General features: G+C 39.2%; 1 protein-coding gene across 2 annotated transcripts in view; it reads left to right on the top strand.

Annotated features, from left to right (window-relative positions):
• Positions 1-14154, top strand: part of usp34 (ubiquitin specific peptidase 34) — a 62571-nt gene that overhangs the window by 37084 nt on the left and 11333 nt on the right. For both annotated transcript variants that reach the window (XM_065295173.2, XM_065295174.2), the window contains exons 45-68: positions 1712-1884; positions 1987-2137; positions 2580-2658; positions 2795-2848; positions 2920-3015; positions 3105-3169; positions 3264-3339; positions 3448-3495; positions 4846-4911; positions 5069-5149; positions 5242-5327; positions 5943-6111; positions 6262-6336; positions 6418-6569; positions 6689-6842; positions 8251-8295; positions 8379-8483; positions 8803-8950; positions 9138-9442; positions 9619-9948; positions 10835-10992; positions 11151-11229; positions 11310-11436; positions 12004-12111. In XM_065295173.2, the coding sequence (XP_065151245.2) occupies positions 1712-1884; positions 1987-2137; positions 2580-2658; positions 2795-2848; positions 2920-3015; positions 3105-3169; positions 3264-3339; positions 3448-3495; positions 4846-4911; positions 5069-5149; positions 5242-5327; positions 5943-6111; positions 6262-6336; positions 6418-6569; positions 6689-6842; positions 8251-8295; positions 8379-8483; positions 8803-8950; positions 9138-9442; positions 9619-9948; positions 10835-10992; positions 11151-11229; positions 11310-11436; positions 12004-12111 (2930 nt within the window). The remainder of the gene's footprint in view (positions 1-1711; positions 1885-1986; positions 2138-2579; positions 2659-2794; positions 2849-2919; positions 3016-3104; positions 3170-3263; positions 3340-3447; positions 3496-4845; positions 4912-5068; positions 5150-5241; positions 5328-5942; positions 6112-6261; positions 6337-6417; positions 6570-6688; positions 6843-8250; positions 8296-8378; positions 8484-8802; positions 8951-9137; positions 9443-9618; positions 9949-10834; positions 10993-11150; positions 11230-11309; positions 11437-12003; positions 12112-14154) is intronic.

Raw genomic sequence — 14154 nt, 5'->3', positions numbered from 1 at the left:
AATTTGCATCATGGTAGGGGCTTCTGCTCTGCGGATTTCCTGTAATCATCTCACCACTACAGCAAGGTCCTGATTGGTTAACGCGGCGCCTAAATCCGCCGAAGTTCAGATTTTTCAATTCGCGAGTTTCCCGCGGCAACGCTCAATTTGTGTTGAACGCGCCATCTGCGCCATGGTCGGCGCTGCAGGATGCCTACTTGCGTCTTTGCATTGACTTAAAGGAGACATATCATGCTAAATCCACTTTCTTGGCTCTTAAATGCATTTTGTTGGATATTTGTAGTGTTTATAAGTGCATAAAAGTTGAAATTAGTCTCTTCAGGTGCTTTGTTGATATCTTTATATTCTGTTTTGGTCATATTTTCCAACCTGTTCTGATTTTTCTATTATCTATTACGTTTTTTGAACAATTACGTCACAGTATTTGCAGCGGAACTGCCAAATAAGGACATCGACTGCCAGCCCAACATTTCGAGCAATCCGCCATTTTCAATTTCTCGCTGCGATATTGTAGTCCAAGCTCAAGGATGCAGAAGTTACGAGAGAGTAAGAAATGTACCCATATCTGTGGGTAAAGTCATTTTTGTGTGCCCGAAGCACTTCAAGGATAACTAATTCACCAATCTCCAACAGTATAAAGTAGGATTTGCCGATAGACTTTGTCTGATTGAGGGGTCATTACTTATATCTTTGGAGACGACGAGCAGAGCACTTCGGTAAGCTGTAAATAACTTCACAAAAGTAAAGTACACGGTGGTCATGGTTTAGCAGTGCCGTTTCTCAATCCGAAGGCTGCAGCCTGCGGAGATCGCTTTTTGGTCATCAAGCCTGGTTTAATTACGTTAACTGAGCATTACATTTGCAACTCATGGGCACATTACAACAACTTAAAGATTAACTAAGAATAATAGTCAACTTTATAATTGTTAATATTCTGAAATAAGACCGTCTTGATGACGTATGCAGCTTAGAAATGCGACCTCCGGAGGCTGCAGCTTCACACCATTGCGATACCTCCATATGAAGACGTTGTTCTGCAGGTTCGTCGTCTTCATTTTCATCTCACTCCGTTTCCGACTCTGGCTCGAACATGTACGGCAGGATGGACAAGTCTTCCGTTGTTGACATTTTGTGAATAACAAGTGAATAAAAAGTTTCTGTGCCGCTAGATAATCGTATCTCTGCTATAAAACTACAAAAATGGCCGAACGGGGTGGAGTTTTACCGAGTGTCACCTCTACAACCTGGAGAGGGGGCAGGGTATGACGTGCATTTAAAAAGACAGTACCAAAACGAGTTGGTCTCAGATGCACATCAGAAAAGGGGTTAAAAGGGGCCATGTGTAGCTATAATAATGAGGAATTCAGACCCAGGCATTGCATTAGCTTTATATAGACCTCAAATAGATGATTTATATATAAAAAGGACAGATTTAAAAGCATGATATGTCTGCTTTAACATGTAAATCACCCGCGCTTGCCGCCTCTACCGCGTCTGGTGTGAACGCCCAGTATCTCTCAATCACTCACACACTTGCATGTGCACACACACACACACACACACACACACACACACACACGTTATCTCAGCACACTCTTTCTCTCACTCTTTATCTCTCCCACTTCTCTCTCTCTCTCTCTCTCTCTCTCTCTCTCTCTCTCTCTCTCTCTCTCTCTCTCTAACTTGATAATACTTTGTGTCTCTCTTTTAGGGCATGTTTCAAAAAGCTTCCCAGGATCTTGAGTTTCAACACCATGCGTTACACCTTCAACATGGTCACCATGATGAAGGAGAAAGTCAACACACACTTTTCTTTCCCTCTGAGACTCGACATGACGCTCTACACAGAGGACTTCCTCATGGCCAAGGGTGACCGAAAAGAAGGTAGGACAGGATCCTTCTAGAAGATTTTTATTGTTCTAATAGTTAACTAGCAGTCATGTGACTTTGTCTACTCCAGTCAACTAATCATGACAAAATTGTCAGGTTTCCGTGACGAGGGTGACACGAAGCCTGCGGAGAGTTACGAGTATGACCTCATCGGAGTGACCGTGCACACGGGCACAGCTGATGGCGGCCATTATTACAGTTTCGTCAGGGACATCGTGAACCCGCATGCTTACCGCAATAACAAATGGTGGTTATTTATGCTTTTTTTATACAAACATATGTCACTGGACCGCAAAACCAGTCATAAAGGATAAGATTTTTTTATTGATATTAATACATCACATGAAAGCAGAATAAATATTTGATTGAACTATTTGAAAATTTGGAATCTGATGGTGAAAAATTTAAATATTGAGGAAATTGCCTTTAAAGTTGTCCAAATGAAGTCCTTAGCAACACATAATAATTTTTTTATATATTTAAGATAGGAAATGTACAAAATATCTTTATAGAACATAATCTGCACTTAATATAAAAAATTTTGGCACCAAAATCAATCATTTTGACCCATACACTGAATATACCCATGCGACTTATGACTGGTTTATGAATAGTAATTCATAAGCTTAATTGTTGGTGAACCTTTAGACATATTTAATGTTAAGTGCTGTCATCACGTCCTGTTGCAGGTATCTATTCAATGATGCAGAGGTGAAACCGTTTGATTCTGCACAGTTGGCCTCGGAGTGCTTCGGTGGAGAAATGACCGTATGTACTTGAATACATTTTTTACACATGAGACCATCTAATAGACTTCTTTTTTTTTGTCATTCTGTAAATATTATTGCATATAAAAGTGTCTCAAATCTTAAAAAAAAAAAATTTAAAATATGTTTTATTTCAGACAAAGACTTATGACTCTGTCACTGACAAGTTCATGGATTTCTCCTTTGAAAAGGTCAGTGATATATATTTCTTTATTAAAGTAGTCTTAAAACAGGATTAACATCTGATTTTGTCTCTCTGTAGACCCACAGTGCATACATGCTGTTTTATAAGCGAGTGGAGGTGGAGGAAGAAAATGGGAAAGATTTTAACTTTGACATTTCTCCTGATCTTCTGGAGGTATCAATCATATTATCACCACCTTAAAACTGCACTGCATATGTTTGTTAGTGTCCGAGTATGTGATGGCATCTCTCTGTGTTTCATAGTGGATCTGGCATGATAACATGCAGTTTCTCCAGGACAAAAACATCTTTGAACACACATACTTTGGGTGAGAAAACACTTCCTGAACATTTATGTATTGAAAAAATATTGTGAAGTCTACAAATATTAATTTATTTTGTTTCGTTTTGTTTGTCCTGTAGTTTCATGTGGCAGCTGTGCAGCAGTATTCCCAGCACTTTACCAGACCCTAAATCTGTGTCCCTCATGACGGCGAAAGTGAGTCTCCATGTTGCATCTCTGTTAAAAAAGCATCTTTACCCCAATAGGCTTTCAGATTCATTGGGAGACTTTGAAACTGATTGTTTTCCTCTCTTTCTGTCACAGCTCAGCACATCGTTTGTTCTGGAAACTTTTATTCACTCCAAAGAAAAGGTGAGGCAATAGTGTCCATGCTTATTGATGCCACTTTACTTTTTCCCTGCTGGAGTTTTACCAAGTTATCAGCTAGTGCCAGCTTTTTGTTATGATTTTCACAGAAGTTTAATGCCGTCCAGAAAATTTTCTTTTTTTAAATATATAAACATACAATATTTCCAATAAAAGAAAAAAACTCTGCTTTCAAACAAAAAAATCCTGTTTTATCCGCCACCAAGTGAATAATAGCGGTAATATGTTTTGCCATAAAAACTCGTCATTGGCAGGGAAGTTTTTTCTCTAAGCCACCTTTCCACTGCACACCACAAATGACGGCCAATAAACCGGAAGTCATTCATTTCCTATGGAGAGTCGAAAAGGGGCTGCGTGACGATGCGTAATTTTCGGATCCGTTTTGAGCGTTGGATCCATTAAAAAATTTGAACTTGTGCGACTAAACCGCATGCGATATGCCGACCGGAAATGATGTATTTCAGTGTATTCAAATCAAAAAAATAAGTGTGAGGTAAAAATTATTAATCCTTTTTGTTTAACTTTATCAGTAACATTTGAATACTTTAAAAAAACTATGGATTACTGATAAGTAATATGCTATTAATTTTATATGTATCCGTTATTTCAATCTTGTCTCTATATTAAAGCAACACTAAAGAGTTTTTTTTACCTTAAAATAACGTTTCCAAAAAAGTTTCAGTGGTTCGTCCACTCTAAACAGGGTGAACGGCACTTTCACATTCGCTTTGCAGCCCTCTATCGGCCAAAACCGCACTAAAGAAGTTTCCAACCGTCGGGTCGTGGTCCTGTAGTTCGAGTGAAAACTACAAAAACTTGCTTTACGACAGACCTACAATCCAGTCAGAGCCAGCTATGCTGCAGTATTTACGACAGTGGTACTGAACAATTACGATTCTAACCTGTAGGGGGAGCAAAGAGCAAAAACTCTTTAGTGTTGCTTTAAAAATATTGGAAGTCTTTGTTCATATATGCAGAGCTGTTTATTGTTTCATTAATTTTCATTTATTTATTGATTCCACTATGGTAAATATTGAAATGAAAGCTCTTGCGCTGAAATGAGCTTCTCTCCCATGTTACGATTAAACTGAAACTTCATTACGACTGGCACTAGGGGGAGAAGTCAGACAATCGGTTCTGTATATCGTGTGCAGTGGAAAGGCGGATTTAATTGACAAGATAACTTGTCAATGGCGGAGAAAGAGTTAATTGACTTTTCTAGTAGAAATAAAGGAAGTGCTTACTGTTTTTTTGATTGACATATTGGATGATAGTTAAATATGCATGTCATTATGATCAATAATATTTAGAAAAAACATTGTTTGTGTCCTTCAGCCCACAATGCTGCAGTGGATCGAACTTTTGACCAAACAGTTCAACAACAGTCAAGCTGCTTGCGAGGTAAAGTTTCCCTGCATCCCTTGCATTCATCTTCCTATTTCCAAGTAACTTCCTGTCATTTTTGTTGAGTGTTTTTTTAAACGGATTGAGTTTTCTGTAATTGTCACATGTTAATATCAGCAGTATGTATGATTCATGTATGTGATGATGTCTGCAGTGGTTTTTGGATCAGATGGCGGATGACAACTGGTGGCCCATGCAGATTCTAATCAAGTGTCCCAATCAGATCGTCCGGCAGGTTAGCGTGCGCTCAATTATGCGTTCAGTAGCCAAACCGTCCTCCTTTTGGTGCACATACCCAATGAAGTATGTTGTCCTGTGATGTTTCAGATGTTCCAGAGGTTGTGCATCCATGTGATCCAGAGGTTGAGGCCAGTCCACGCTCACCTTTACCTGCAGCCGGGCATGGAGGATGGGTGTGTGATTCTCTTTGTGTGTCTGTTTATTATAGAGCATGCTTTATTTAAAGGGCACATATTATGCTAAATCAACGTTTGGACATATATGTGTCTTGGCGGAGTGTGGACACAACCACCCTATGATGAAAAAGATCCACCCTCTACTTTTTTTAATCCTCATTTTAGCAAAACTTGTTTTCAGTTTTGATTCTCTTGTTAATGTGACCTCACATTGAAAGCCCCGCCCATGGCCACTGACCAACTGGTTAATTTGACCCAAAAGCGTGCTTATTAGCAAGTTATAGCACTAATGCAACTAAAGAGACATTTGTATAAGACTGCATTGAATAAAAAGAGGTCTGTTTTTATCCAATAGTGCTCACTGTCTGTTCAGCTCATTTGCATTTAAAGGTACAGGCACGAAAACAACGCTTTTTGCTCCCTCCCAAATAGGGGCATTTTGTACATGTTATAATAAATGATTTGTGGGGTATTTTGAGCTTAAACTTCAAACACATTCTAGGCACACCTGAGACTTATATTTCATATATAGGTGCAACCCAACAATGAAAATTACATAATCATTTTTCATGAACATTCTCGTTTGAATCTTTCTGCCATTTTGGTCTACAGCTCTGATGACATGGACGGGCCGGTGGAGGACATCGGCAGTCGCTCCTGTGTGACACGATTTGTCAAAACGCTGCTGTCAATCATGGAACATGGAGTGAAGCCTCATAGCAAACATCTCACCGAATACTTCGCCTTCCTCTATGAGTTTGCCAAAATGGGCGAAGAGGAGGTAGCCGTCACTTTTTTTTGTGTCGCTTATCAGTAATGTGCACAATCTTGCCAAGATTGATTTAGAAAATACATTATATGTGAATGTGTCAATAAATTATTATCTAGTAAATTTTAAATTTAATACAAGGTTTACTTTTGTCCATGGCAGAGTCAGTTCCTGTTGTCTCTTCAAGCCATTTCTATAATGGTGCATTTCTACATGGGAACTAAAGGACCTGAAAATGTGAGTAGTTGAAGAGATGTTCTCTCAGCTCCTCCTAAATAATGACATCATCAGTGACATCATTCTCTCTTTCTCTATCAGCCTCAAGTGGAGGTGTTGTCTGAGGAAGAGGAGGGCGAGGAAGACGAAGAGGAGGACATCCTCTCGCTGGCCGAGGAGAAGTACCGACCCGCCGCTCTGGAGAAGATGATCGCTCTCATAGCTCTGCTAGTAGAGCAGTCCAGATCCGAAAGGTTGCAAAGACTAAAACATTTTGATTATTTACACATGCAAAAAGACTTTATTGTCTCTATCACTGAGATACTGAGATGATGATGGTCATGTTCATGATCATGTCATTGTTTATCCACAGACACTTGACCTTGTCTCAGAGTGACATGGCTGCGCTGACTGGAGGAAAAGGTTTTCCGTTCTTGTTCCAGCACATCAGAGACAGTATCAACATCAGACAAACCTGCAACCTCATATTCAGCCTCTGCAGATACAACAACCGCCTGGCAGAACACGTGAGAGAGAGAGACACACACACACACACCTCTTATTAAATAAGTCTATACTCTGGACTTAAACCTTGCTTTGTCATTTTAAGAGCTTACTGACCATGACACACAGACATGAAGGTCTGCAAGTGTCCTTTCTGTGATGTCATTTCCTGTTTTTATAGTTTAGTTGTCGCATGACAGAAAAGTGACATTTTGAATATACGTTAAACCAAAGGTTTTCAAGCTGGGGTCAGGGGTCCCCAAAAGGTTCAAAGGGGTCCCCAGAAAAGTTCAGGGAAAAAAGACGAAGCAAAATTGTAAAAATCTACTATATAGCCAATTAATTGGAAATATTATATTTTATTTAAAAATTAAATTATTTTTCTATCAAAATTACTAAATCTAACAGAGTTTAATTATTATAAATATACATGTAGCATGTAGATGATGGGGGTCCTTCGCATAATTTTTTTCAAAGTTTGAAAACCCTTGGTAGGGCTGCATAACGATTAATCGCAACTAATCGGTTACAGAATCAATGTTTTTGTTTACATCATATATGTGTGTGTATTATAATTATGTATATATCAATAAATACACACATACATGTTTAATTTTAAGAAAAAATATATTTATAGATTAAGTATATTTAGTGCTGGGAAAAGATTAATCGCGATTTATTGCATACAAAATAAAAGTGATTTTAGCATAATATAGAAATGCACCATTATAGAAATGGCTTGCAGTGACAACAGGAACTGGCTGTGTGTAATTATTATAATATAAATCAACACACACACACACACACATTCATGTATGTATTTAAAAAACATTTACAGACGTTTGTGTGTGTGTGTGTGTGTGTGTGTGTGTGTGTGTGTGTGTGTGTGTGTATTTATTTATTTATATTTTATATATTCTATATTATATATACATTTAAAAAATATATAAAAAAAATATTAAATGTGTGTATATGTGTGTTTAAATATACATAAAAATTACACATAGCACATATATTATGCAAAAATAACTTGTATTTTTATGCGATTAATCGCGATTAATCTTTGCCCAGCGCTAATAATATAAATTATATATAAATATAAAATGTATATACACATGTAAATATTTCTTAAATATATGCTTGCATGTGTTACATATACATAATTATTATACACAGTACACATAAACTTTTGTTCTGTAACCGATTAGTTGCGAATAATCATTATGGAGCCCTACACCTGGGTTACACAATAGTATATTCTTGACTCTGTGGCCCAAAAATATCAAAATGATTTTTTTTACAAACTGTTTCTTGTAGGAATTGCGTTTTTCATATTCCTATTGAATACTTTTATGCATCCAAAAAGAGAAAATAAGCTTCACATCCTTGACAGATTGTTTACAAATCTCATGATGTTTTCTTTTGGTGTAGATCGTGTCAATGCTGTTCACCTCGATAGCTAAACTGACACCAGAGGTGAGATTAACACAATGCTATACACTTTCATTTCATCTCTTTAACAAACACAACATGACACATTATTCATGTTTGTATCTCAGGCAGCAAATCCCTTCTTCAAGTTGTTGACGATGCTGATGGAGTTCGCTGCCGGTCCTCCTGGAATGCCCTCATTTGCCTCCTACATCCTGCAGAGGATCTGGGAGGTACGCCAATCTGAATTCAAATATAACCTCTCCTCATTCCAGGCAAAATCACACAGTAGTTTTCTATTTGAAAAGATAAAGCGGTTGGCGTAACGCCACTGCATGCCACACAAGAATGGCGAGTATTGTGGGTACAAAGGGTGTGGTTTTTAGTATTCAAGGAAGTCTTGCCTCCCCCGGACTTTGATGATATTGGTTTCGGGTTTGAAGCTAACATGTTGGCAGCATTGGGCACCTGTGGCAAGACAGGTGCCAGTATGAGTTGAAATGGGGTCTGTGAGAATGCCATCATGCTGATCTTAGTGTCTTTGCATCTCAGGTTATAGAGTACAACCCATCGCAGTGTTTGGACTGGTTGGCGGTTCAGACTCCCCGTAATAAGCTGGCTCACAGCTGGGTCCTGCAGAACATGGAGAACTGGGTGGAGAGATTTCTGTTGGCGCACAACTACCCGCGTGTCCGAACCTGTGAGAACACAACACACACATGCAGATAAAAACAAAAACTAACTCACTGAAGCAATATCTGTAGTGACCTTAAAAAGTATCTGGATGCTCTATAAGTCATTTAAGTGCGCAAACTTAACATAAAACATCTTACCTTGTATCAGATTGTTCATTATTTGCATTATATCCTGAAAATTTTCTGTCTCAGCTGCTGCGTATCTCCTGGTGTCCCTCATCCCGAGTAACTCCTTCCGGCAGATGTTTCGTTCCACACGTTCTCTTCACATCCCGACACGAGACCTTCCTCTGAGTCCCGACACGACGGTCGTATTGCACCAGGTTTACAACCTGCTGCTGGGTCTGCTCGGCCGGGCCAAACTCTACGTGGATGTGCCGGTGCACGGGACCACCAAACTGGTCCAGTATTTCAGCTTCATGACTTACTGTCTCATCTCCAAAACTGAGAAGCTCATGTTCTCCAGTTACTTCATGGACCTCTGGAACCTCTTCCAGGTATATCAAAACAAATATTTTATTTTGACAGAAAATAAACGTAAAATAATGATTATAAAGTTGATTCATAAGCTAAAGAACAAGTCTTCAAACCTGAAATTTAGAGTAAATTCATTTTTCATACGCTTTTAGACATTTTAATCTAATGTTTCTTATTTTGTTCGTTCATTCCACAGCCCAAGTTATCAGAACCAGCAATTGCCACAAATCACAACAAACAGGCCCTTCTGTCTTTCTGGTACAACGTTTGCATGGACTGCAGTGAGAACGTGCGGCTGATCGTCCAGAACCCCGTCGTCACCAAAAACATCGCCTTCAACTACATCCTCGCGGATCACGACGATCAGGAGGTGGTGCTGTTCAACCGCGGCATGCTGCCGGCGTACTACGCCATCCTGCGCATGTGCTGCGAGCAGTCACCCGCCTTCACCCGCCAGTTGGCGTCCCACCAGAACATCCAGTGGGCCTTCAAAAACCTCACACCCCATGCCAGCCAGTACCCCGGGGTGGGTACATTCTCTATAGTCGTTTATCTGTTTTGCGTTATCTGAAACGTTGCGTTTTGGTGGTTTGTTTACACAATGATGTTTTCGGGTCCTGAAACGTTTAGAAAGTCCAAACGATGTTGTTATTGTTTCCGTGTAAACGACAAAAAGGCAATGGCATGCACATACGTGTTCAGGCTACAGGTAAGAACTTGACAATGTGCAAGTACTCGACAACCATAGCAACAATGGCCTCCTACACGTTTATTAACTCTTCTCCAACAAAGTTTACAAAATGTTGCCTATTTATAGTCCTGGGTCACTTTTAGTAATAAACTTAACTCATCGTCCATCCAAACATAATTGTTCAATGCATTACCATCTTGATTGTTTGTATTTATCGTTCTGTAGAAGAATGCTTATTTGCGCAGGTGTGTAGCGTTTCTTTACAAAGTAACATTGCCATCTACTGGCCTGACACGCATAATACAGCGCTTTATAGGATCTGTTTAAACAAGGAGCGTTTTGATTGTTTTGTTTTTCAATTGTTTTGTTTTAATACAATCGTTGTCGTGTTAACCTGCCCTGACCAAACGAACACGGGTATTTTCAAAAACGTAGCTATTTATCTCCGTTTTAACCATTTGTCCACACAAAAACCCAGTATCAGGATTTTTAAAACTTTTTAGCTTGTGCCGTTGTGGGACTCTGCAATGGCTTCTGATTGCCAAATATGACTTTACAGCACTTCATGACAGATTTTGAGTAGATGCGTATTTTTTATGATGAAGGGAAAACCTTTTTAGATAACACTTGTTCACAAACTATTTATTGATAATTTATCTTATTGAATTTTGCCGGAGATTCAGTTAATTCGTTGGTTCAGTTGTATTGTTTTTCTGTGCAGGCGGTGGAGGAGCTTTTTAACCTCATGCAGCTATTCGTGGCTCAGAGGCCTGACATGAGAGAGGAGGAGCTGGAAGATATCAAGCAGTTTAAGAAGACCACCATCAGCTGTTACCTGCGGTGTCTAGACGGCCGCTCCTGCTGGACCACACTCATCAGGTAAGACAAAAACTGATGCTAAGTGTGCTTTATTCATCAGTGTATGTTGTTACAAAGAAGCATGTCGCATCGAACAAGTGTAATACTTTGAATCTACTTCCTGATGGATCAAGTCAAGTCCCATGCAAGGTCATCTGAATCAACTCTCTCTCTTTCAGTGCCTTCCGTATATTGCTGGAGAACGATGAGGACCGGCTGCTGGTGGTTTTTAACAGAGGATTGATTCTCATGACGGAGGTATACACATACAATGTCTTTAATATTATAGCTGTGTATTATTGATATACACTACGTAATAAATATGTCTGTGTATGCAGTCGTTCAACACCCTTCACATGATGTACCACGAGGCCACAGCGTGTCATGTGACGGGTGATCTTGTGGAGCTGCTCTCCATCTTCCTGTCTGTTTTAAAGGCGACGCGACCCTACCTGCAGCGCAAAGGTACCACGTTACCCATAATGCACCACACATTCAAAACGCATTGATTAATGTTTTGCACATCATTAATCAAAATCTTAACTAGGGATGCATCGATACCGATACTGGTATCGGGTATCGGCCTCGATACCACATTTTCTAAAGTACTCGTTAAAAGTCCCCCGATACCAGGGATCGATACCACGGTCTGAGAAATGTCTATGTTTGAGTGGCGTGTAAGGGGTTAATGCCTCTTGTGTTGTCCAAAGAGGCAGAGTTTACAACAAACTGGAAAACTAGTCACTTGTTTTTTTGTTAAATTATATGACTAAAGCTGTTACCTGTAAATTTGAATCATGTTTTTTATTAAGTACTCAGTATCGGTATCGGCAAGTACTGAAATGCAAGTACTCGTACTCGTATTCCAAAAAAGTGGTATCGGCGCATCCCTAATCTTAACCGTTTCATTTAGACAAAACCAGAATTGGTGACTAAATTGAACTAAAAAATAGAAATCGCCTCTGATTGAACTACGTCCAGTAACATAACTGTGTTTTGGTCTTTTCATGAAGTGTTGTTTTCTCTTTGTAGATGTGAAGCAGGCTTTGATTCAATGGCAGGAAAGAATTGATTTCGCTCATAAGCTGTTAACGCTGCTAAACTCCTACAGTCCTCCAGAACTACGCAACGCCTGTCTGGGTGAGTTTCCTGCATGCGTATGCGCAGAAGTGCTAAAATACATTTACAATAGCATCTTAAAACTATTTAAATTAATAGCCTTGCAACTATGACTAATACTTGGACTATTTCATCCTGCTAAATTGACCCATTGCTCTTTTTTAAACTTTTTTATCTAGTTGACAGCCAGCGGCAGCATTTTTTTAATGATTTTCACAAAAGTGTAATGCCTTCCAAAAAATGTATTCTTTAAATATATATACATACAATATATCCAATGAAAGAACAGACCCTTGGTAAAAATCAGTAATGACATTCGTTATCAACAAATAATGTGCCACTTCTCACCGCGCAACCAATTTGTTTAAAAGCGAGGCAGCGTTGCCGGGACCGCTGTGTTGCCAGGTTGTTGTAGGGTTTCATAAAAGCAGTAATGAACCACAAACTAAGCATCTGTTTTAAAGTAAGAGAGAAATACAGTTTTTTTTATTACTGTAACAACGCACGTATATCACTTTCATATCACAGTGGCTTATTTATTTTGTTAATGAGTAATGTTAATTCTCATCAAGGTGTAAAGTTGAAGATTAAATGAGTTTATTAATCTGTGGCAACATTTCCTCACCAGCATATTCCTGAAGACTCATTTTGTTTATTTATATTTTGACATTTAAAGATATTTTACTATTTAAAAAGCTGCACAAACTATTTTTTTATTTAATGCTTAAAATATAAAATTGTAAAAGATTATATTAGTAAAACTCTGTGGGCTCTATCTTGCACCCAGCGCAATTGACTTTGTCCGTGACGCATGTATCATTCGTATTTTGCCCCGGCGCACAGCGGGTTTTTCCCATCACAGAAGCACGTCGGCAAACTAGGGAATGAACTTGCGCTCCCTGGGTGGTTCAGCGCAAAAAAAGAGGCGTGTTCCGGCGCCAACCATCCCTGATGCTATTTTGCAGTTTCAAAAAACAATTGCGCCACTGACCAGAAAAAAAAAGTTTAAAGTCAGTGGCGCGTTGCGCGTTGTTCATTATGCTATTTTAAGGGCGCATGCTTGACCATAATGTATAGCGTGCACAACGCGCATACACTTTGCTTATCTAATCTACACAGATGCAACAGTTATTTTTCCAAATCATAAATTGTTACACTTAAAAATATTAATACACGAGATAAGGGGAATCATAGTGGTGAGCATTGTGGTGATAGTTTTTATTTATTGTGTGGCTACGTTAAAAAATTCTCATGCAAATAACGATTAAAATATTTTCATAACTTTGTTGTGTGGCTGTATTACGTTTATTTTATGTAAATAATAATTAAAATGTTTTCATAAGAAACCTTAATGTATATGAACTTGATTTGTAAGAGTACTTTGGGGTTGGACCTTGCTTGCGTTTCTTGGGTCCGATTTCAAAGCCCCCAAACCCTTTCAGCTGTGAGGGTGGACGCAGCGATGTCCTCTGCTGACGTCAGGTCCTGTGTAGGCAGATCCACCTCCCGTTACACGGCGTGCCCGATTTATGCTGGCAAGCGTGGGATTCCCCCGTACAAGGACGTCGGTCTCCTCGGCTGTGAACCGCTCCTGGCGTGCGCCTGGTAAATCCGTCATAATAATAGCAACCCGCCATGGAACTTGCGCCCTTGCGTTTAAAGGGAATGTTGGAAAGCGTTCCGATTGGTTTATTTGATGTTACGCCCAAACCACACCTATGAATAATGAACCTACTTCAGACCAACCCCTTATTGATTTGCGCCCGGCGCAAGAGTTATTTCTCACGCCGGGAAAATAGCAACAGCGCCCAAGATCCGCCCACAAACTCACTTGCGCGTTGCGCTTCGCACTTGCGTTTCAGATCGTTAAAATAGGGCCCTGTAGTTGTGTGGCTTTTGCACTTTTAAAGGTACACTTCTACACCTGAATAACCTAATTTAGTGCCTTATTTTAGGTTTATTAAGTCAAAAAATCGAATTGAGTATTTTTTATGTTTTTATCTGATTAGTCGATTAATCGAAAAATAATCGCCTGATTAATTGATTATGAAAAAAACATTAGTT

The sequence above is a fragment of the Paramisgurnus dabryanus genome, chromosome 4 (genome assembly GCF_030506205.2).
Source record: "Paramisgurnus dabryanus chromosome 4, PD_genome_1.1, whole genome shotgun sequence".
Taxonomy (NCBI): Eukaryota; Metazoa; Chordata; class Actinopteri; order Cypriniformes; family Cobitidae; genus Paramisgurnus; species Paramisgurnus dabryanus.
Note: the sequence above shows the minus strand (reverse complement) of the source record. Positions and strands in the feature narration are given on the sequence as shown.